The sequence below is a fragment of the Salvelinus namaycush genome, chromosome 23 (genome assembly GCF_016432855.1).
Source record: "Salvelinus namaycush isolate Seneca chromosome 23, SaNama_1.0, whole genome shotgun sequence".
Taxonomy (NCBI): domain Eukaryota; kingdom Metazoa; phylum Chordata; class Actinopteri; order Salmoniformes; family Salmonidae; genus Salvelinus; species Salvelinus namaycush.
Genome location: NC_052329.1, coordinates 13,885,698 through 13,911,692, shown reverse-complemented (window position 1 = coordinate 13,911,692; position 25,995 = coordinate 13,885,698). Strand labels below are relative to the sequence as shown.

General features: G+C 45.2%; 1 protein-coding gene across 1 annotated transcript in view; it reads right to left on the bottom strand.

Annotated features, from left to right (window-relative positions):
* Positions 1–25,995, bottom strand: part of LOC120018973 (roundabout homolog 1-like) — a 415,988-nt gene that overhangs the window by 113,285 nt on the left and 276,708 nt on the right. The window contains exons 3-6 of the mRNA XM_038962182.1: positions 21,673–21,830; positions 10,174–10,294; positions 1,177–1,315; positions 708–835 (exon numbers count right to left, since the gene is read on the bottom strand). Coding sequence (XP_038818110.1) covers positions 708–835; positions 1,177–1,315; positions 10,174–10,294; positions 21,673–21,830 — 546 coding nt within the window. The remainder of the gene's footprint in view (positions 1–707; positions 836–1,176; positions 1,316–10,173; positions 10,295–21,672; positions 21,831–25,995) is intronic.

Sequence of the window (25,995 nt, the reverse complement as noted above, 5' to 3'; positions counted from 1 at the left end):
GTAGGATGTCCAATGGAGAGAGACACACTGAGGCTCCCCACAGGCCTACCACTGATACAGCATATCTTAAACATGACCAGAGTGCTGCCTCTAAAGGAATGTCCTCGCTCCTATGGTCGCCGTGAATGGAATTGATTATCATTGAGCTCCCATGTGTAAAGTGTAAGAGGATCTATGGATTTTCAGATGGCCTTTATTAGAAATCAATCAGCTAAGTGAGAGAGAATAGGTGAAAGTAATAACCTTTCAGGCTCCAGAATTGGGTTTATAATAGCAGTGCGGTTGAGCTAAATTACGTCTAAGGTGCTAAAACTCACCGTAACCAATACAACTAGAGAGACTGAAACATATGGAACAATCAATATGCCTTTCAGCAATAGAGGCTCAACAACAGGGCTAAGTACCGTAACAATGTACAGGATTTTCAAGATAGCTGGTGCATTGGCCTCTCCTTGGTAAACATGTACAGCAGAGTTAGCCAAACTCGGTCCTCAGGACCCCAAGTAGTCCACGTTTTGGTTTTTGCCCTAGCACTACACAGCTGATTCAAATAAACAATTAATCATCAAGCTTTGATCATTTGAATCAGCTGTGTAGTGTAAAGGCAAACACCTAAACGTGCACCCCTTGGCGTCCCCAGGACCAAGTTTGGGAAATGGTGATGCAAAGTATTTTACTAGAGTAAGTAGCATAGTTGTGTGTCTTACCGTGGACGGTGAGGGTGGCCGACGCCTCCGCCCTGCCCACCATGTTCTCTGCCACGCAGGTGTAAGACCCCACGTCTGCAGAGGTCAGCCGACGGATCTTCAGGGTGTGGTCCTCACGGATCTCATATCTGGAATACACTCAGGTAGTCGGTCAAACACACACACACACACACACACACACACACACACCACACACACACACACACACACACACACACCACACACACACACACACACACACACACACACACACACACACACCACACACACACACACACACACACACACACACACACACACACACACACACACACACACACACACACACACACACACACACACACACCTTACTGTAAATGCACACATGCTGATCATCAGACAGACAAAAGGGAGTGAGGGATGAAATAGAGCGATATAGGGATTGTGGTGTAATAAAGGGGGCCAGAAAATTAGTCATACAGTACAGTACCTTCCCTTGGGCAGGTCTCCGTCCTCTTTCCTCCAGCGGACGGTGGGAACTGGGTCACCCCGGGCCTCACACCTGAACTCCACGCTCTGGTCCACCAGCACCACCTGGCTGCCGGGACGCTTCACAAAGCTGGGTCGCTCTGCAGAGAGAGATGACATAGCACAGGACTATTCAGTACTAGGTCTACAGTATGTCAGTACACTGTATCTGCAGTTATACAGGATAGTATAGCATAGTATAGTATAATATACAGTGCCCTCTTGAATTGTTGGTACCCTTGGTAAATATGAACTAAAAAGGCTGTGAAAAAATGTCAGTTGTTTATCAGCTTGACCTTACAATCAAACTATCATATGCATCTAACCTTTAATTGAGTTAAAATTGTAAAAAAATAAAAAATAAATTGCAACAAGAAATAATGTTTTTTTTTCAGAAACATGCTTGCCACAATTTCTGGCACCCCTAGAAATTCTGATGAACAAAACAATCGAATTGATGTGTATTCCGATTAAGATTTTTGGGAACTCTTAAGTGGTCCAGCCATGAACTCCTGTTTCACTGGGGTATAAATATGAGGTGACACACAGGCTAAACCCCCTTATTCATCCATCAACATGGGAAAGGCCAGACAACACACAAACGAAATGAGACAAAAGGTTATTGACCTTCACAAATCAGGCAATTGCTATAAAAAAAGATAGCTACACGGCTGAAAATACACATCTCCACTAGTAGGGCAATAATTACGACATTTTCAACAACTAGAGCTGTGACGAACCTGCCTGGAAGAGGACCCAAGTGTATTTTGCCTCCACACACAGTGAGAAGGATGTTTCAAGTGGCAAAGAAATATCCAAGGATCACAGTTGGAGAATTGCAGAAATTGGTTACATCTTGGGGTCACCAATTCTCCAAAACTACAATTAGACGACACCTTCATGCCAACAATTTATTTGTAAGGGTTGCCAGAAGAAAGCCACTGCTGTCACCAAACCACAAATGTAAGCATGTGGAGTTTGATAAATGTCATTGGAACTTTGAATTGAACCAAGATCTATGGTCTGATGAGACTAAAATAGAGCTTTTTGGCAACAAACACCAGATGTTGGTTTGGTGTAAAAAGAGCCATGATCATGCAGAAAATAAAATAATCCCTACTGTGAAGTATGGTGGTGGATCTGTGAAGTATGGTGGTGGATCTGTGAAGTATGGTGGTGGATCTGTGATGTATGGTGGTGGATCTGTGAAGTATGATGGTGGACCTGTGAAGTATGGTGGTGGATCTGTGAAGTATGGTGGTGGATCTGTGAAGTATGGTGGTGGACCTGTGAAGTATGGTGGTGGATCTGTGAAGTATGGTGGTGGACCTGTGAAGTATGGTGGTGGATCTGTGAAGTATGGTGGTGGATCTGTGAGGTATGGTGGTGGATCTGTGAAGTATGGTGGTGGATCTGTGAGGTATGGTGGTGGATCTGTGAAGTATGGTGGTGGATCTGTGAAGTACGGCGGTGGATCTGTGAAGTATGGTGGTGGACCTGTGAAGTACGGTGGTGGATCTGTGAAGTATGGTGGTGGACCTGTGAAGTATGGTGGTGGACCTGTGATGTTGTGGTGCTGTTTTACTTACAAAGGCCCTGGGAACATTGTTAGGATACATGGCATCATGGACTTCATCAATAACCAGGAGATTTTAGGGCAAAACTGGGTCGTTGTTGGATCATCTGGCAGGACAACGATCCAAACCCCCCCCCCAATCCACACAAAAAAAATGTCATTGACCATAGAATCAAGCTTTTGGAATGGTCATCCCAGTCCCCAAAACACCATTGAAAATATGTGGGGTGAACTCTGGAGAGTTTATGTATGGAGGAATGGTCTCAACTCCCTTCCTATATGTTCTCCCACCTCATCAAGCATTATAGGAGACGACTCAGAGCTGCTATCTTGGCAAAGGGAGGGTGCACAAAGTACTAAATGCAGGGTTGTCAATAATAGTGAAACATGTTTTTGAAAAAAAATAAAAATCTTGATTACAATTATTTTTCTTTTGAACAATTTTAATTCAATTAAAGGTTAGATTCATATGATATTTTGAGTGTAATATCAAGCTGATAAACAACAATGACATTTTTTTCACAGCCTTTTTTTGTTCAGATTTACCTAGGGTGCCAATAATTTAGGAGGACACTGTAGTAAAGTTAAGCATAGTATATTATAGACTGAGTATACCACATATTAAGACCACGTTCCTAATATTGAGTTGCACCCCATGTTGACTCCAATGCTTCCCACAGTTGTCTAAAGTTGACTGGATGTCCTTTGGGTGGTGGACCATTCTTGATACACACAGGAAACTGTTGAGCGTGAAAAATCCAGCATCGTTGCAGTTTTGACACAAACCGGTGCGCCTGACACCTACTACTATACCTCGTTCTAAGGCACTTACATTTTCCGTCTTGCCCATTCAGCCTCTGAATGGCACACATACACAATCCATGTCTCAGTTATCTAAAAATCCTTCTTTAACCTGTCTCCTCCCCTTCATCTACACTGATTGAAGTGGATTTAACAAGTGACATCAATAAGGGATCATAGTTTCACCTGGATTCACCTGATCAGTCTATGTCATGGAAAGAGCAGGTATTCCTAATGTATTGTATACTCAGTGTGGCATAGTATAGCATAGTACAGCATACCATAGTATAACATAGCATAGCATAGCATACTAAAGCATAGTGTAGTATAGTATAGCATAGCATAGCATATTATATCATTGAATAGTATAGCATAGCATAGTAAAGCATAGTATGTGACTATACTGTATCTTTAGCGCTGTATGGGGATTGAATCATCTTGCCGATCAGTCTGTAGCAGCAGTCTCAGTGCTAACATTAGCAGTGCGTTTTAGTAATCACATCTACCCCCGTTGCTCTTTATCCTGATGATCTGAGAGGTCCTGTAAAAGCTTGCTGTTGCACTCCATCCCCCCTAGGCTTCCAGCAGGGATTGAAATAAAAATACTTTTTGGAAAAAGCTTGTGAAATGAAAACAGATAGCCATCTAACCACCCCTGGCCCCTCAGGTCCAGCTCAGCTCCCTCTCCGGACCCTATCCCCTCAGTAGAAACACACAATAATGCACATCTCCATACGGAACACATAGCACATGTCCTAATAGCTTTCATCTCCCTCACCTCCAACATTTGTTTTTTAATATTTCCCACAGCTCAACAATTGCAGTTCAATAGTTTGACCTCCCTCCTCTCTGCTCTCTCCCCTGCCTCCCTCCTCGCTCCCCTCCCTTCCTCCTCTGTTCTTTCCCCTTCCTCCTCTCTGCTCTCTCACCTCCCCTCTCTCTACTTTCTCCCCTCCCTCCTCTCTCCACCCTTCCTCCTCTCTACTCTCTCTCCCCTCCCTTCTCTCTACTCTCTCTCCTCTCTGCCCTCTCCCCTCCCTCTGCACATTCCCTCCTTCCTCACATCCCCTTCAGACTTGGCTTGAAAACGTGCTCAGTAAGTGTCTGGGGCTGTCGTGAGTTTTTCTGTTGTGATGTTTACTCAAACAGGCAAAGCCATAGCTATGAGCTGAGCTCTTTGAAGCCATCTCAGTATGATTTACATATATAATGATGTATCTTATGTTGGAAAGAAGAATACGTGGGCCCTGTCGGAGGGAATGATGAGAGGTCTAGTGGGACAGGAAGTAGAGGAAGTGGAGAGGACAGTCAGAAGTTCATCCCATTGAGGTCAATACAGAGGTCTATACTGACACTATAAACTGAGGCACCGGAGAGCTGTGGGGTCAAAGGCCATTCATGGTGGAATGGGGCACAGCTGGCCAGAAGAGAAGTGCTGAGGTGGGTCAGTAGGGGAAGGGGTCCAGCGGGGGAGAAAAGGGGGTCAGTAGAGGGGGGGGGCTCCTGGGGGAGTTCATGGTTAACTGGTAGAGTGAAGGCCAGGTCACACTCCTCTTGAAGGGGTCAATGACACCGTTTAGTCTCCTTGGAGACACACACAAACAGAAACATCTGGACCCTCTTCACCGCTGTACACAAACAAACAGTGAGAAAGAGAGAGAGAGAAAGAGAGATGGTGAGTGTGTGTGTGTATATGTGTGTGAGAGAGAGAGGGAGAGACAGAGAGAGAGAGACTCCTGGTGTTAGTCTCCACAATTCAGAGGTTAAATGCCTGCTCTTCGCAGATTACCTATGCCTGCTATCACCCACAGCACTTGACCTACAGCAGAGCCTGGACCTGCTAGAGCAGTACTGCCAGACCTGGGTCCTGGCAGTAAACCCCAAAAATACTAAAATAATGATTTTCCAGAGAAGATCCAGATCTCAGAGAATTAGACCAAAGTTCTCAATTGGTAGAAAATATATAGAGTACTGCACAAACTACAGTTACCTAGGTTTAAAAACAAGCTCAACTGGACACCTTAATGAGGCAGTGAATGAACTGAGAGACAAAGCACACAGGGCATTCTACACCATTAAAAAACAAATTCAAATTGAAATACCTATTCAAATTTGGCTGAAACTAATTGAATGTATCATTGAACCAATTGCACTTTATGGCAGCGAGGTGTAGGGTCCACTTGCAAAACAAGATTTCACCAAATGGGACAAACACCCCATTGAAACCCTGCATGCAGAGTTCTGTAAGATTCTCTTACATGTCCAGAGGCAAATTACAAACAATGCATGCAGGGCAGAATTAGGCCAATATCCACAAATAATAAAAACTCAAAAAAGAGCAACTGGTTGTGGTGCTGAGTTCACAAACCTGTTCTACTAACACACTGAAGCCTCAGGACCAGAACATCCAATCAATCAGAATAAAACAAATTACAACACAGTCAAAACAAAACTACATTGCTTATTGGGAAACACAAGCACAAAACAAAATGCAGTGCTATCTGGCCCTAAATCAACAGTACACTGTGGCTAACTATGGTGTACTGTCGAGAGAGAGAGAGTGAGAGAGACAGAGAGAGAGAGAGAGAGAGAGAGAAAGAGAGAGAGAAAGAGGGAGGGGGGGAGAGAGAGAGAAAGAGAGTGTGTGTGTGTGTGTGTGTGTGTGTGTGTGTGTGTGTGTGTGTGTGTGTGTGTGTGTGTGTGTGTGTGTGTGTGTGTGTGTGTGTGTGTGTGTGAGGGAGGGAGGGAGGGAGGGAGGGAGGGAGGGAAATAAAGAAAGAGGGTGAGAGAGGGGGAGAGAGTGAGAGAGGGTCATGCTCATCATGAGCTCCTGATATATTTCATATTTTTTTGGTTTTTAGAATGAGATAAACACTCTAATCGAAAAATAATTCCAGACAAGTAGTGATGAACAACAACTATTCATTCAGAATAGAAAAAAAGTAACTTTGCGCCTCAAGTTAAGACGTTTTGACTCTAGCTAGCTAGCTACACAACAAAGACCTAGCCAGCAGACTAACAAGCTAGCCAGAAGAAACGAGCTAGAACAAACATAGCAAGGGGAGTTAATACAACTACATCAAATGACCAAACTGAGTGAGTAAACCAAAAAGGAGCACGGACTAACTTTAAACATATCTTCTGTTTTTTTTGTGTGAGGATTTGTCACTTTTTTCGCTGGTTTTTGAACTAAATTAGCGCTAGCTAGCAACAGCAGCAGACGAACAAATCGGTTGCCATGGCAACGGGGCAGCAGAACAGCGCAGCAGCAGCAGTAGTAGCAGAGCCCACAGGCACCATGTCCCCACTCCCCCTCAACGCTGAATCCATTCTCTACCCTAAAGAGGCCAAAAATGACACAACGAGGAAAGCTTTTAAACAGAAACTACTAAAGGGGAGGCCAGAAACCCTTTTTGCAGACCTCTAGAAAAACAGTGACTTGAGTAATCTCATCTTCCTCACTGACCAGCCAAATGCATGGCGCTCAGCAGTGTGCTCTCATTACCCATCCATAAAGAAAGAGGGAATCTGTAATGGGTGGAAGCTGAAAATCAAAGAGACAGACGACCCTGACAGCACCAACCTCTACAAGACTGGGACTGTCATGGTGCAAGGAAACATTAGGCTGTTTGAAACAGACTTTCAGACCATTAAGGAGAGAGCGGAGAGAGAGAAGGACACCACCAGTGACATGCCCTCCCACAAGACAAACTCACCCTCACCCCTACTCTCCCCACCCAAAAAGGCACATCCAGCACCTCTCTTCCCACCATAGTGGAGGACACGCCCCAGGAGGAGAGCGACCCCCTCAGTGCAAAGCAGGCTCAGGCCCTCCTCACCACCATGGCTGCCACAAATTCTAATTGGCTATACTCAAACTCTTCAACATTATCCTCACTGCAGGTATTTTCCCCGATATTTGGAACCAGGGATTGATCACACCAATCTATAAAAATTGAGACAAATTTGACCTAAATAATTACAGAGGAATTTGCGTTAACAGCAACTTGGGGAAAATTCTCTGCAGTATTATAAATAGCGGACTACATAATTTCCTTGACGAACACAACGTCCTGAGCAGAAGCCAGATTGGATTTCTAAAAAATTATCGTACAACAGACCACATTTACACCCTCCACACTCTAATTGATAAACAAGTTATCAAAACAAAGGCTACTACTCTACTCGTGATTTGTAGATTTCAAGAAAGCATTTGATTCAATTTTTTTTATAAACTAATAGAAAGTGGTATTGGAGGGAAAACATATGATTTTATTAAATCAATTTACACTAAAAATAAATGTGGGGTTAAAATTGGCAACAAGCAAACAGACTTCTTCTCTCAGGGGCGGGGAGTGAAACAGGGCTGCCCAATAAGTCCAACACTATTTAACATCTACATTAATGAATTGGCAAAAACATTAGAAGAATCGGCAGCACCTGGTATCACCCTACACAACACTGAAATCAAGTGTCTGCTGTACGCAGATGACCTGGTGCTGCTGTCTCCCACTAAAGAGGGGTTACAGCAGCACCTATATCGTCTTCACAGGTTCTGTCAGACCTGGGCTCTGACCGTTAACCTAAAAAAAACGAATATAATGATATTCCAAAAAAGGTCCGGAAATAAGGATGACAAATATAAATTATATTTGAACACAGTTCTATTAGAACACACCAAAAACTACACATATCTAGGACTAAATATCAGCAACACAGGTAGCTTTCACATGGCTGTGAATGAGCTGAGAGACAAAGCAAGAAGAGCATTCTATGCCATCAAAAGGAACATCAAAATCGAAATTCCAATTAGAATCTGGCTCAATATTTTTCAATCAGTTATAGAACCAATTGCTCTATATGGCAGTGAAGTATGGGGTCCACTCTCTAATAATGAATTTACCAAATGGGACAAACATCCAATCGAAATACTGCATGCAGAGTTTTGCAAGACTGTATTGCAAGTACAAAGAAAAACTCCAAATAACACATCTAGGGCAGAATTGGGCCAATACCCCCTCCTCATTCGAATAGAAAAAATAGCCATAAAATTTTACAGCCATCTAAAAACAAGTGACCCCAAAACATTCCATCACACAGCTCTACAATGTCAAGAGATGAAACAAGAGAAGAGTCCCCTCAGCCAGCTGGTTCTGAGGCTCAGTTCACCAACCCAAACCAACCCCATAGAGCTTCAGGACAGCCCTCAGAAAATCTGGCCCAACCAAATCACCACAAAACAAAAATAAAAATATATCACCTATTGGAAAGACACCACAAAAAATCTAAGTATACTTCAATGCTATTTGGCTCTAAACAGACAGTACATGGTGGCAGACTATCTGACCACTGTGACTGATAGAAAACTGAGGAAAACATTGACTAGGTACAGACTCAGTGAGCACAGTCTGGCTATAGAGACCGGTTGTCACAGACAAACCTGGCTGCCCAGAGAGGACAGGCTGTGCTCACTCTGCTCCAGGGGAGAGGTAGAGACAGAACTGCATTTCCTATTACACTGTGACAAATACTCAGACCTAAGAGAATATTTCTTTCCCAAAATTACAGCCAGTGAAAAGTGCAAAGTAATGTTGATAATATTTCCCATCTTGTTTTGTTTTGTCTTTCATACCAGGTCATGTGTCTTCTCAGTCATGTTGACACTGGTCTACTACCAGGTCATATGTCTTCTCAGTCATGTTGACACTGGTCTACTACCAGGTCATATGTCTTCTCAGTCATGTTGACACTGGTCTACTACCAGGTCATATGTCTTCTCAGTCATGTTGACACTGGTCTACTACCAGGTCATGTGTCTTCTCAGTCATGTTGACACTGGTCTACTACCAGGTCATGTGTCTTCTCAGTCATGTTGACACTGGTCTACTACCAGGTCATATGTCTTCTCAGTCATGTTGACACTGGTCTACTACCAGGTCATGTGTCTTCTCAGTCATGTTGAGACTGGTCTACTACCAGGTCATGTGTCTTCTCAGTCATGTTGAGACTGGTCTACTACCAGGTCATATGTCTTCTCAGTCATGTTGACACTGGTCTACTACCAGGTCATATGTCTTCTCAGTCATGTTGAGACTGGTCTACTACTGTTGCTTTAATGTATTGTTGTTCTGATTAATATTGTTGTTGTAGTTGTTGTTAATGGTAATCCCATGTCCACTACTACTATTATTATTGCTGTTGGTCCCACCATTTATTTATATATAAATATATATATATTTTATATATTTTATATATATATATACATATATATTTTTATTTTTCGATATGTATACTTTGACAATGTAAGTAATAATGAACTTGCCATGTCAATAAAGTCAATTGAATTGAATTGAGAGAGAGAGAGAGAGAGAGAGAGAGAGAGAGAGAGAGAGAGAGAGAAAGAAAGAAAGAAAGAAAGAAAGAAAGAAAGAAAGAAAGAAAGAAAGAAAGAAAGAAAGAAAGAAAGAAAGAAAGAAAGAAAGAAAGAAAGAAAGAAAGAAAGAAAGAAAGAAAGAGAAAGCGTGTGTGGTGGGGGGAATAAATAAAGAGGGTGAGTGTGTGTGTATGAGGAAGGTTACTTACCGAGCACAGTCAGCTCAGCAATCTCACTCTCCCTCTCTCCCACCATGTTGGTCCCGACACACACATACTTCCCAGCATCGCTTTTTCTGGCATTGGTTATCATCAGCTTTCCTCCCCGGATCTGAGGAACGGGAGAAAAGAGAGAGATGAGAGGTTAGACCTTGAGAGGACAGAGGAGACACACTGTAATCAACCAGAGACAGAGGGCCATGAGGTGTCAGAGGGAACACAAAACACCACGTCTAACATTGCAAATCATTCTCTCAGTTTAAAAGCATTGTATTTCCTCACCCATGGAGTTATGAGTTTTTACACAACCATGACCAAAGGCATTCAGAGTTCAATAAAACTTAATCTGTCATGTTTGATGGGAGTATAAACTCACAAATTAATCTTAGTGAGCCATGTATGTCCTGTGGTCCAAGTGATAGGAAACCAAAGTACTGTACTACTGTACTAACTGCAGCCAGTGGTGTAAAGTACTTAAGTAAAAATACTTTAAAGTACTACTTAAGTAGTGGCTGTACTTTACTTTGCTATTTAGTTTTACTTTTAGTTCACTACATTCCTAAATTAATAATATACTTTTTGCTCCATACATTTTCCCTGACACCCAAAAGTACTCTGTTCTAGCAGACTCACTATATACAGATGCTTCGTTTGTAAATGATGTTGGAGTGTGCCCCTGGCTATAAGTAGATACATAAAAAACACAAAAATGGTGCCGTCTGGTTTGTTTAATATAAGAAATTGAAAATTATTCATACTTTTACTTTTGATACTTAAGTATATTTAAAACCAAATGCTTTTATACTTTTTCTCAAGGAGTAATTTACTGGGTGACTTTCACTTTTACTTGAGTCATTTTATATTAAGGTATTATTACTTTTAATGAAGTATGACAATTCACTACTTTTTCCACCACTGACTGCAGTACCTGTCCAGACATTCTATGCTATTCTCATTCCACCTGTGGTTTGAATGACTTTATCAGAATGTCTGTTCCTGCTCAGGGCTAGCCTAACCAAAAATCATTTCCCCAAACCTACAAAGCCTACAAGAAGAACAAAAGAATGCACACACACTCAAACACACACACACACTCTAAAAGTTATGTTTTGTGTCCAGGACCAGGTGAGTGTGATGGCTGTTATTTCCCAGGGCTTTGATTACAGGCCAGGGGAGGTGCTTTGTTCTCGGGCACTGGGTGAGGCAGCCCGGCCCCTCTCAGGTCCTTGTCAGGCCCCCAGCCCCTCTCTGACAGCCATGCCAGTCAGAGTAGCAGCACACAATAGAAGGGGGAACCACTGATCTGCCTGCTCCAAGGGGACTTAAGGGTTTAAGGGTTACACACCTCAGCCCACAAGTCGGCAGACTCCGGACCCCCACCCCCAGGCCTGTAACAGATCCCTTTATTAGACTGAGGTGTGTGTGTAGGTGTGTAGGTGTGTGTGTAGGTGTGTGTATGTGTATTCGTGTATGCGTATGTGTGTGTGTGTGTGTGTGTACGTTGGGGGTTTGTGTGTGTGTACGTTGGGGGTGTGTGTACATAGGGGGAGTTGAAGGGGGTAGTCCCACACAGCATTGCGAAAGAGCTCCAAACCTGCTGCCTTTCACTGGCTGACTTCAGTCAAACACACTGCTACACATGTATTCACTTTATGACACACCATGTAACATCTCACTAAATCTAATTTACTGTGGTCAACACTCCATGTGTGGCTGCGCTCTGCACTGTAGGTGATCTAAAAACAGGTATCACTGGCATGTGGAGAACAGAGCCTCACTTTAATTATGACACAGCAGCCTAATGAAGAGTGACACCTTGTTCATTAGTAAAACAATCCACATGACGTCTGCTAGGTAGGGGAATGACAGGTTCTAAGAACAGGGGAATTCAGAAATAGAATGTCAGAAGGTTCTAGGTGGAACAACCCATCACATCGGTGGTGTGTAGACTAACAGTTCATCTGGGAGGAGTAGAGACAGGGAGAGGCCGTCTAAATGCCACAACCCCTCCATTTAACTAAGCCAGCCAGAGGAAAGACAAGACTCCTCCAGGGACACCTCACCTCCACCCTACTCCCCCACCGGACACATTTCTCTGGGTTCAGGGGAGGCATTCAGGGGCCCCTCACGCCCTTACTGCTAGTTTAATATGAATCATTAAAACAGCCTTTAAATAGAAGACAAGGTGAAGCGAGCGGAAGGTAATGAAAAGGGTCACACTGGCACTATAGAGACCCAGGGAGTTTCAACTGTCATTATGTTACTGTTTGTTTGAGGGACGGCTTAACAGCTAAAGCACTTGACCCCTCACAAAGGCCCAAGGTCAGGCCAGGTCAGACCACGCAGGGCAGGGAGAGGGAGGTGGACTGGAGGTCCCATAGGTCTTTGACATGAGGATCCACTTTAGGGCCAAAGCACTCATCAGTTTTCCCACCTCTGTGTGGAGGTGGCACTTTACCATTCTGCTCAGGCATATTTGAAGGGCCTGGGCAGAGGGGGCCTCTGGAGTGGCCCAATCTGAATGGAGAGACCTTCCTTTCTCTCTGCATCTCTCTGTGTCTCTGTGTCTCCGCACCTCTCTGTGTCTCTGTGTCTCTGCACCTCTCTGTGTCTCTGTGTCTCTGCACCTCTCTGTGTCTCTGTGTCTCTGCACCTCTCTGTGTCTCTGTGTCTCTGCACCTCTCTGTGTCTCTGTGTCTCTGCACCTCTTTGTGTCTCTGTGTCTCTGCACCTCTCTGTGTCTCTGTGTCTATCACCTCCACAACACAGGGGACTGCTGAAGGCAGCAACAATCTAACCATTATCCTCCATCACAGGATGGCTCTATCCCAACACCATCTTTTGTCTCCCGTCAGTTGGTAATGCTGCTGGTGTGAAACCCCATTCAGCACGCGTTGTCGCGTTGTGGCGGCATTCATGCTGCATTTCATTTTCCAGGCTGTTAATCACTCTCAACTACTAAACAATCCATACACCAATCAGTCAAGTTCAGCCTGAATCTGTTGAGCTGGATGCCTTTTTGTTCAGTTCCATTATCAAGGCCCCCAACACCCTGAACATACCTGTTTTGCACAGGAGTGACAAATGCCTCCATCTGCTCTCAGCGGAGTAGTGGCTTGACAAGAAAAAGACACTTGCTGTCGTCTGTCTATTGACTGGCGGCTGTGTCATCACAGGAGGCAGGGCTAACATAGATAGGAGGAGCCAGGGGGCAGGGCTAACATAGACCCATTTCATGAAGCTCCCGACGAACAGTTCTTGTGCTGACGTTGCTTCCAGAGGCAGTTTGGAACTCAGTAGTGAGTGTTGCAACCGAGAATATATGATTTTTACGCACTATGTGCTTATGTACTCGGCGGTCCCATTTTGTGAGCTTGTGTGGCCTTCCACTTTGAGGCTGAGCCGTTGTTTCTCCTAGACATTTCCACTTGACAATAACAGCACTTTACCGGGGCAGCTCTAGCAGGGAAGAAATTTGACGAACTGACTAGTTGGAAAGCTGGTATCCTATGACAGTGCCATGTTGAAAGTCACTGAGCTCTGCAGTAAGACCATTTTACGCCAATGTTTGTCTATGGAGAGTGAATGGTTGTGTGCTCAATTTTATACACCTGTCAGAAACGGGTGAGGCTGAAATAGCTGAATCCACTCATTTGAAGGGGTGTCCACATACTTTTGTATATATAGTGTAGATAGGAGGAGCCAGGGAAGGCAGGGCTAACATAGATAGGAGGAGCCAGGGGGCAGGGCTAACATAGATAGGAGGAGCCAGGACCAGCTCCTCTTTCCTCTTCTTCATCCTGTGATGTCTGATGTCTTTGACTCTCTGATGTTTATTAGCCTCCCACGTTTCATGTCTCTCCTTTTTAACTCACACTCATCCCAGCCCATCCCAGTTCATCCCAGTCCAGCCCATCCCAGCCCATCCCAGCCCATCCCAGTCTAGCCCATCTCAACCCAGCCCAGCCCATCCCAGTCCAGCCCATCGCCGCCCATCCCAGTCCAGCCTATCCCAGTACAACCCATTCCATCCCATCCCAGCCCAGCCCATCCCAGTCAAGCCCATTCCATCCCATCCCAGCCCAACCCATCCCAGTCCAGCCCATCGCCGCCCATCCCAGTCCAGCCTATCCCAGCCTATCCCAGTACAACCCATTCCATCCCAGCCCATCCCAGCCTATCCCATCCCAGCCTATCCCATCCCAGTCTAGCCCATCCCAGCCTAGCCAATCCCATCCCAGTCTAGCCCATCCCAGCCCATCCCAGTCTAGCCCATCGCCACCCAGCCCATCCCAGTCTAGCCCATCGCCGCCCAGCCCATCCCAGTCTAGCCCATCGCCGCCCAGCCCATCCCAGTCTAGCTCATCCCAGCCCATCCCAGTCCAGCCCATCCCAGCCCATCCCAGTCCAGCCCATCCCAGCCCATCCCACACACCGTGACGCAGCCCTCTTAAAATACAGCACCGCGCATCGCTCTGCTTTCGATTGGCATTCACATATCGGCCCATCCATTCTCCCAACTGTCAGCACAGTCCATTACACATGGATGGTCCTGGTGTATGTGTAGAGCTGTTTTTAGTCATTCTGTGAGTCCTCGTCCTACCCAGGCACTTTAGAGGAAGGAACACATCCCACACTGCACTGTTAATTCTCTCCCTAACCAGACGGGTGCTGTGTGTTGTCATTCCCTCCCAAGGCCCATCTCTGCAGAATACCGGCTACGGACAGCACCAGTCACTGAGCCTGTGTTTACAGCAAATACTGGTTTACACTAATATTTCACACATCACTGCAAAAAATCTAAAACACAATACAGAGAGGACGTTGTTGTACAAACAGCTTCTAAACAGCAGGGCTAGATAAATGTGTTCTGTTTAAACAGAGTGAAACGTCATTATGGGAAAGGCCATGTGTAGGTAGGACAGTTATACACAGCTATGATCACTGGACAGTTATACACAGCCATGATCACTGGACAGTTATACACAGCTATGATCACTGGACAGTTATACACAGCTATGATCACTGGACAGTTATACACAGCTATGATCACTGGACAGTTATACACAGCTATGATCACTGGACAGTTATACACAGCTATGATCACTGGACAGTTATACACAGCTATGATCACTGGACAGTTATACACAGCCATGATCACTGGACAGTTATACACAGCTATGATCACTGCACAGTTATACACAGCTATGATCACTGGGTGTGTGTGTGTGTCAGCCTGAATGAGCCTGAGAGTGAGTGTGTAGCTGGGACAGGGTCAGGGGAGGGGCATTATGGGCCAGGTGTCTGTGAGTGAAGCAACCCTGATGACAGGAGAGAGAGAGCAGGCTTTGTTCTCACACAGGGATTAATGACAGGTCCCAACAAAGTTACAGTGGTGCACAGACACACGAGCACACACACACACGCACACAAACACACAATACACACACACACAAAACACGCAAGCGCACACACACACACACACGCACACAAACACACAAAACACACACACACAAAACACGCAAGCGCACACACACAAAACACACACACACACAAAACACGCAAGCGCATACACACACACAAAACACACACGCACACAAACACACAAAACACACACACACAAAACACGCAAGCGCACACACACACACAAAACACACACGCACACACAAACACAAATACGTAATGTTTTGCACACGCAACCACAGCCAATAAACTGTCTCCGAGGTTGATGCAGAGGCTGTGTGCTTATCAGTAACTGCTGGCTGAATTCAGAGACAGATATGATTTGATTCAATTTCCACTAGATTATGCTCTTTCAATTATGCTGTGAAACTGCCAGGCGCTTCTTTTTTAATCTTCCCCCAGTGCAGCTAGTGGGTGTCTGAGGGGCGGGCGATGGGCTCTCACGCTGTTCATCAGTTAGAGCTGTGAATAAATAGACCAACACCCTCAGCCAGTGTTCAGCCATGTCAATAGTGCTGAACACATCCATGGCTGGGTGTTCTGGGCTGAGGATGAAGCTGTATAAGCTGCATGTAGCAGTAACAGCCCAGAGAAGAACACAGTGTCATGATAACGCACAGAGGAGGAAAATGCTTCTAATTACAGCTAATTGTCTTTAAGTAAACATAGTTGCAGCTTGCTGTTAATTGTCCTAATCAGACCATACTGAAACATTGGCCTTACTGATCTCTTCAGGGCCTGGCTAATCATCCTTACTGATCTCTTCAGGGCCTGACTAATCATCCTTACTGATCTCTTCAGGGCCTGGCTAATCATCCTTACTGATCTCTTCAGGGCCTGGCTAATCATCCTTACTGATCTCTTCAGGGCCTGACTAATCATCCTTACTGATCTCTTCAGGGCCTGGCTAATCATCCTTACTGATCTCTTCAGGGCCTGGCTAATCATCCTTACTGATCTCTTCAGGGCCTGACTAATCATCCTTACTGATCTCTTCAGGGCCTGGCTAATCATCCTTACTGATCTCTTCAGGGCCTGGCTAATCATCCTTACTGATCTCTTCAGGGCCTGGCTAATCATCCTTACTGATCTCTTCAGGACCTGGCTAATCATCCTTACTGATCCCTTCAGAGCCTGACTAATCATCCTTACTGATCTCTTCAGGGCCTGGCTAATCATCCTTACTGATCTCTTCAGGGCCTGGCTAATCATCCTTACTGATCTCTTCAGGGCCTGGCTAATCATCCTTACTGATCTCTTCAGGGCCTGGCTAATCATCCTTACTGATCTCTTCAGGGCCTGGCTAATCATCCTTACTGATCTCTTCAGGACCTGGCTAATCATCCTTACTGATCCCTTCAGAGCCTGACTAATCATCCTTACTGATCTCTTCATGGCCTGGCTAATCATCCTTACTGATCTCTTCAGGGCCTGGCTAATCATCCTTACTGATCTCTTCAGGGCCTGGCTAATCATCCTTACTGATCTCTTCAGGGCCTGGCTAATCATCCTTACTGATCTCTTCAGGGCCTGGCTAATCATCCTTACTGATCTCTTCAGGGCCTGGCTAATCATCCTTACTGATCTCTTCAGGGCCTGACTAATCATCCTTGCTGATCTCTTCAGGGCCTGACTAATCATCCTTACTGATCTCTTCAGGGCCTGGCTAATCATCCTTACTGATCTCTTCAGGGCCTGACTAATCATCCTTACTGATCTCTTCAGGGCCTGGCTAATCATCCTTACTGATCTCTTCAGGGCCTGGTTAATCATCCTTAATGATCTCTTCAGGGCCTGACTAATCATCCTTACTGATCCCTTTAGGGCCTGGCTAATCATCATCCTTACTGATCCCTTCAGGGCCTGGTTAATCATCCTTAATGATCCCTTCAGGGCCTGGCTAATCATCCTTGCTGATCCCTTCAGGGCCTGGCTAATCATCCTTACTGATCCCTTCAGGGCCTGGCTAATCATCCTTACTGATCCCTTCAGGGCCTGACTAATCATCCTTACTGATCCCTTCAGGGCCTGGTTAATCATCCTTAATGATCCCTTCAGGGCCTGGCTAATCATCCTTGCTGATCCCTTCAGGGCTTACTGATCCCTTCAGGGCCTGACTAATCATCCTTACTGATCCCTTCAGGGCCTGGCTAATCATCCTTCCTGATCCCTTCAGGGTCTGACTGATCATCCTTATTGATCCCTTCAGGACTTGTCTAATCATCCGTAATGATCTCTTCAGGGCTTACTGATCCCTTCAGGGCCTGACTAATCATCCTTACTGATCCCTTCAGGGCTTACTGATCCCTCAGGGCCTGGCTAATCATCCTTACTGATCCCTTCAGGGCCTGACTAATCATCCTTAATGATCCCTTCAGGGCTTTCTGATCCCTTCAGGGCCTGACTAATCATCCCTACTGATCCCTTCAGGGCTTACTGATCCCTTCAGGGTCTGGCTAATCATCCTTACTGATCCCTTCAGGGCCTGGCTAATCATCCTTACTGATCCCTTCAGGGCCTGGCTAATCATCCTTACTGATCCCTTCAGGGCTTACTGATCCCTTCAGGGCCTGACTAATCATCCTTACTGATCCCTTCAGGGCTTTCTGATCCCTTCAGGGCCTGACTAATCATCCCTACTGATCCCTTCAGGGCTTACTGATCCCTTCAGGGCCTGACTAATCATCCTTACTAATCCCTTCAGGGCCTGACTAATCATCCTTACTGATCCCTTTAGGGTCTGGCTAATCATCATCCTTACTGATCCCTTCAGGGCCTGGTTAATCATCCTTACTGATCCCTTCAGGGCCTGGCTAATCATCCTTACTGATCCCTTCAGGGCCTGACTAATCATCCTTACTGATCCCTTCAGGGCCTGGCTAATCATCCTTCCTGATCCCTTCAGGGCCTGACTAATCATCCTTACTGATCCCTTCAGGGCCTGACTAATCATCCTTACTGATCCCTTCAGGGCCTGGCTAATCATCCTTACTGATCCCTTCAGGGCCTGGTAAGTCATCAGCCTACTGGCCAAATGTCCAATGTGATGTTGTTGGCAGATGGTAGAAACTGAAGAGCTAGTTAAACATGAGTCAACATCTGATCATAACCAACACAGACCTATGCTTTTACTATCCTCTTCTCTGTCCATCCCTATCAAACCAAGATGGCGTAGCAGTCGGACGTGTGTTTGTCTTGTCCCGTGTAAAAATAATTTAAGATTTTTTTTAATTTCACCTTTATTTAACCAGGTAAGCTAGTTGAGAACAAGTTCTCATTTACAACTGTGACCTGGCCAAGATAAAGCAAAGCAGTGCGACACAAACAACAACACAGAGTTACACATGGAAAAAACAAACATGCAGTCAATAATACAATAGAAAAAGTCTATATACAGTGTGTGCAAACGAGGTAGGATAAGGGAGGTAAGGCAAAAACTAGGCCATAGTGGCGAAATATTAACAATATAGCAATTAAACACTGGAGTGATAGATGTGCAGAAGATGAGTGTGCAAGTAGAGATACTGGGGTGCAAAATAGCAAAAAAATTAAATAACAATATGGGGATGGGGTAGTTGGGTGGGCTATTTACAGATGGGCTATGTACAGGTGCAGTGATCTGTGAGCTGCTCTGACAGCTGGTGCTTAAAGTTAGTGAGGGAGATATGAGTCTCCAGCTTCAGTGATTTTTGCAGTTCGTTCCAGTCATTGGCAGCAGAGAACTGGAAGGAAAGGTGGCCAAAGGAGGAATTGGCTTTGGGGGTGACCAGTGAGATATACCTTCTGGAGCGTGTGCTATGGGTGGGTGCTGCTATGGTGACCAGTGAGCTGAGATAAGTTGGGGCTTTACCTAGCAAAGACTTATAGATGACCTGGAGCCAGTGGGTTTGGCGACGAATATGAAGCGAGGGCCAGCCAACGAGAGCATACAGGTCGTGGTGGTGGGTAGTATATGGGGCTTTGGTGACAAAACGGATGGCATCCAATTTGCTGAGTAGAGTGTTGGAGGCTATTTTGTAAATGACATCGCCAAAGTCAAGAATCTGTAGGATAGTCAGTTTTACGAGGGTATGTTTGGCAGCATGAGTGAAGGATGCTTTGTTGCGAAATAGGAAGCCGATTCTAGATTTAATTTTGGATTGGAGATGCTTAATGTGAGTCTGGAAGGAGAGTTTACAGTCTAACCAGACACCTATGTATTTGTAGTTGTCCACATATTCTAAGTCAGAACCGTCCAGAGTAGTGATGCTGGACGGGCGGGCAGGTGTGGGCAGCGTTCGGTTGAAGAGCATGAATTTAGTTTTACTTGCATTTAAGAGCAGTTGGAGGCCACGGAGGGAGAGTTGTATGGCATTGAAGCTCGTCTGGAGGTTAGCTAACACAGTATCCAAAGAAGGGCTGTGTGTCAAATCGGAGCGCCGGTTGTCTGGACCTCTGGCAGTCTCTATGGGGGTGCCACAGGGTTCAATTCTCGGGCTAACTCTCTTCTCTGTATACATCAATGATGTCGCTCTTGCTGCTGATGATTCTCTGATCCACCTCTACGCAGACGACACCATTCTGTATACATCAGGCCCTTCCTTGGACACTGGGTTAACAAACCTCAAAAAAACAAGCTTCAACGCCATAAAACACTCCTTCTGTGGCCTCTAACTGCTCTTAAATGCAAGTAAAACTAAATGCATGCTCTTCAACCGATTGCTGCCCACACCTGCCTGCCAAACTAGCATCACTACTCTGGACGGTTCTGTCTTAGAATATGTGGACAACTACTAATACCTAGCTCACTGGTCACCATAGCAACACCCACCCAGCACACGCTCCAGCAGGTATATTTCACTGGTCATCCCCAAAGCCAACACCTCTTTGGCCGCCTTTCCTTCCAGTTCACTGCTGCCAATGACTGGAACGAATTACACAACTAACTGAAGCTGGAGACTAATATCTCCCTCACTAACTTTAAGCATCAGCTGTCAGAGCAGCTTACCAATCACTGCACCTGCACACAGCTCATCTCTAAATAGCCCACCCAACTACCTCATGCCCATATTGGTATTTTAAGTTTTTGCTCTATTATTACCCCAGTATCTCTACTTGCACATCATCATCTGCACATCTATCACTCCAGTGTTTATTGCTATATTGTTAATATTTCGCCACTATGGCCTATTTTTTTGAATACCTTTAACATTTGCACACAACTGTATATAGATTTTTCTATTGTGTTATTAATTGTTCGTTTGTTTATCCCCATGTGTAACTCTGTGTTGTTGTTTTTGTCACACTGCTTTGCTTTATCTTGGCCAGGTCGCAGTTGTAAATGAGAACTTGTTCTCAACTGGCCTACCTGGTTAAATAAAGGTGAAATAAAAAATAAAAATAAACTGTCTGAAGCTCAATCCACCCTACACACTCAGCCAGTCAGAGATATCAATCACACAATCACTTCCTCCACCATATACTGTAACTACCTATAGGGAAAGTGCAGATAGGTATATGGTGGAGGCAGTGGGCCCCATCAAGGTCAGCTCTCTACTGCTCTACTCAGCAGCAGCAGGGGGGTGATTGATACTGCTGATCCCTTCACTACACTCTGAAATAAAACACACTAATTGGTGGCTGGCCTCGAATGCTGTATAAATCAGATATAGAGAGGGAACGTTTCCACTCCCTCCGTGTTGCAGAGACCAACTTTCCTCTTTTTCATTAACTTTTTCATTTCATCATAGTAGTGAGTGTTTGTTCTACTGGCTGATCTTACTCAGCAGGATCCTAATCAATGGTCTGCTGCTTGACTAATGAACAAAGACTAATTCTGGGTCTCTCACATTAAATGTTAGAACAACTGCAGTTTGCTCTTTTGGAGTTATACATCGCTATTGGTGAAACAACAGGGGCCAAATCAATCAATGTGAGGTTTAAACAAACATTGATATAGTATCAAATACTTTGATGAACATAACTGCACAATCTCACTCACACATGCAAAACTCACACATATACACACATATAACCAGTTCCACTCACAGTGATTCGTTCATCTCTGTCATCAATGTTGGCACCGTCCTTCTTCCAGGATATGCTAGGTTCAGGATGCCCGCGAGGGGGCATACACTCTAGGACTGCAGGCTCGCCCGCTGCCACCATTATATCAGCAGGGTTCTGTCTGAAGTCATCACGTAGTACTGCAGAAAGAGAGGAAGAGAAAGGGTTAACGTGAGGTCGGCACTGGCAGAGATTAGCTTTGACACAAAGGGCATAATAACACCAAAACCAGTCACTCCAGTTAGACAGGAACGTAGATTTGACATGCATTTTGTCATCTACAGACCACAACACTGATCTACAGCAACAATCCCTGGTTATTTATAGTCTACTCTGATAGAAGTGGTCACTGCGACCTTGTCCACGTTGTGACGGATCGGTGACAGTCCCCAATTATAGGCTATGGTAACACTGTGGCGGTTTCCTCTTGTCATTATGTTGTCATACCACGATTGGCTGGACCACTGGCCACAGCATGTGCGTCATACACCTACCCACAAGGCCTTGTTGACAATGTGCTCTATACCAAGGGTGATATTATGCATCCACACATGAGAAGTGCTTTGACCAACCATCTCCCCTCTTTATCACATCACATTGTCTCTCTGTGTCAGCCTAATGACATGGGGTATAAGACATGCCTCCGAACACACACATCATCCCCTCATCATCGCCCCTTCATCACATATCGCTTTCACTTCCTGTTTATACATATAACCCTGACAGTGGCTAATGTATCTTGTAGTTGCATTACAACTCGTCAACAGGTATTCCCACCACTTTTGGACAGGATTTTCATCTGTATTGATTTTCTGTAATGTAAAAATATACCACTCCCATCGCTGGAATCAATCCCACTCTTATAGACAGTCAGAGAAGCATTTTCCCAGATAAAAGGCCCATTAGTATGGGGGTATAGAAGCCGTCTGTCTAATAGATAAGGACAACAGTGCCGAACTAATGTGACAGAGGGAAAAGGCGTTTTACGGGAACAAATGATCTCATTCAGCCTGACTACAGCATCATAGTACCGCAGCATCATTTAAACACTACGGACATTAGAGACAGTGTTCTTTATCTACACTAAATGAAGAGAACACAAACCACATACTATACTCTACAAAGTGCACTACTTTTGACTAGAGTTCTCATCAAAAGTAGTGCACTAAGCACTCTATGAAATGTATACCCCAGTAACTCAGTCCAGTAACAATTTGGAAAAGTATGTCACAGCAGCATTGTAAAAGCTGAGAGGCAGGATGGTTGTGGGTTGCTATCAGAGGGTCAGAGCCTAGCTAATTCCTCTCTGCCTCCCCAGCGGTAGTGTTGAAGATAAACTGGAGAGATTTACGAGAGGACAGAAGGTAATGAAAAACCAACAACCCTTCATCTATAGACGGCGTGCCAGTAATCACTTTCCCAGCTCGGGTGTATCTGTCTGTACACACACACACAACATGTTCTCATAAACTAAAGGCTGAAATCCTAGTCAGCCTCAAGTATGCAAGGTCGGCACAATGTGTGCCTATATATGACAGTGTTTATGAGTGTTTATGCATGTGAGCCATGCATGTGTGTGTACGTGTCTCTACTCATGTGAAGGTGTGTGCGTATGTGTGTTTGTCTGTGTGTGAGCATGTGTATGCACACATGTGAATGTGTGTGTGGAATATGACCTTCTCCTCTCCACCATCTCATTGTCTCACTCCCCTGAACCTGCTCCTAGTCACCATGGTGCACCTCCTCCACCTCCCAACTCCTATAATTGGGGACTGTCACCAATCCGTCACAACGTGGACATGGCCGCAGTGACCACTTCTATCAGAGTAGACTATAAATAACAAGGGATTGTCATACCATGATTGGCTGGACCACTGGCCACAGCATGTGTGTCATACACCTACCCACAAGGCCTTGTTGACAATGTGATCTATATCAAGGGTGATAGCGTGCATCCACACGAGACGTGTGCAGAGAGTGTGGATGCAACTCCCTCTGAACATGCTTCTAGTCACCTCCTACACCTCCCTCCACCCCACACAGATCAAAGACAGGCTCACGCCAGGAAACACCAACCTCCTGAAAGCCAACAAAATCCTTTAAGCACTTAATTGGCCATCGCTGCACCGAGCTGAGATACCCCTCTCTCTCTGCCTGCTTCTTGTAACTTCCCAGCATGAGGGAGTGGGTTTATGTACGGCAGAGTGGAGGGGAACCCAATCCCCCTGTAGGAAATGGCTTTAAGAGGGAGATCTATAGGAAGTAATGGTTTCTCCAGGCTTCTCTAGCTAATCAGACCCAACACCTTGTCACGGACAGCAGCAGGACACTGTATGAGCAGACACTGTATGAGCAGCGGAACACTGTATGAGCAGCGGAACACTGTATGAGCAGCGGAACACTGTATGAGCAGCGGAACACTGTATGAGCAGCGGAACACTGTATGAGCAGCGGAACACTGTATGAGCAGCAGAACACTGTATGAGCAGCAGAACACTGTATGAGTAGCAGAACACTGTATGAGCAGCAGAACACTGTATGAGCAGCAGAACACTGTATGAGCAGCAGAACACTGTATGAGCAGCAGAACACTGTATGACCCCCATCACAACGCAGGTCTCCACATGTGGTTTACCTGACTCTAAAGCAATGGGATTTGTGTATTTCTTATCTCTTGTTGCTAGGCAGAAGCATTGTTATAACAATATGACATCCTCCATGGAAATGCAGGTGTGCAAAAGGAATTTAAAGTATTTATTTATTTCTAACTAGGCAAAATACTCCTACTCCTCCACATAGCCTAACAACCCTCCAGCTGAGTTGTGAATGTGCTCCTGAGTGCAGGTCAAAACAGACAGGGTCGTGCCGCTGAGAAAGAGGAGGATATAAACATAAACATCAGCTTCACTAGAACACTGGCTCCATCTGTACAGGCAAGGCCAGCCGGATCGACATATCCTGATCAGAGATGTTGTGTGAGTCAAAGCCTTGAAAAGTTCCGCAATGTCCTCCCACTGACAGATAGCTATTCACACTCCAAACATTAACAAGGCTACATACAGAGAGACACTCTTCTCAACTAGAGAACACTAGAGGAGAGGAGACTAGCGAACACTGGAGGAAAGGAGACTAGAGGAGACTAGAAAACAGTAGAGGAGAGGAGACTAGAGAACACTAGAGGAGAGGAGACTAGCAAACACTGGAGGAAAGGAGACTAGAGGAGAGGAGACTAGAGAACAGTAGAGGTTAGGAGACTAGAGGAGAGGAGACTAGAAAACACTGGAGGAGAGGAGACTAGAGAACACTAGAGGAGAGGAGACTAGCGAACACTGGAGGAAAGGAGACTAGAGGAGAGGAGACTAGAGAACAGTAGAGGTTAGGAGACTAGAGGAGAGGAGACTAGAAAACACTGGAGGAGAGGAGACTAAAGAACACTAGAGGAGAGGAGACTAGAGGAGAGGAGACTAGAGGAGAGGAGACTAGAGAACACTGGAGGAGAGGAGACTAGAGAACACTAGAGGAGAGTAGACTAGAGAACACTAGAGGAGAGTAGACTAGAGAACACTAGAGGAGAGTAGACTAGAGAACACTAGAGGAGAGGAGACTAGAGGAGAGGAGACTAGAGAACACTGAAGGAGAGGACACTAGAGAACACTAGAGGAGAGTAGACTAGAGAACACTAGAGGAGAGGAGACTAGAGAACACTAGAGGAGAGGAGACTAGAGAACACTAAAGGAGAGGAGACTAGAGAACACTAAAGGAGAGGACACTAGAGAACACTGGAGGAGAGGACACTAGAGAACACTGGAGGAGAGGACACTAGAGAACACTGAAGGAGAGGACACTAGAGAACACTAGAGGAGAGTAGACTAGAGAACACTAAAGGAGAGGACACTAGAGAACACTAAAGGAGAGGACACTAGAGAACACTAGAGGAGAGTAGACTAGAGAACACTAAAGGAGAGGACACTAGAGAACACTAGAGGAGAGTAGACTAGAGAACACTGGAGGAGAGGACACTAGAGAACACTAAAGGAGAGGACACTAGAGAACACTGAAGGAGAGGACACTAGAGAACACTGCAGTAGAGGACACTAGAGAACACTGGAGGAGAGGACACTAGAGAACACTGAAGGAGAGGACACTAGAGAACACTAGAGGAGAGTAGACTAGAGAACACTAGAGGAGAGTAGACTAGAGAACACTAAAGGAGAGGACACTAGAGAACACTGGAGGAGAGGACACTAGAGAACACTAGAGGAGAGTAGACTAGAGAACACTGGAGGAGAGGACACTAGAGAACAC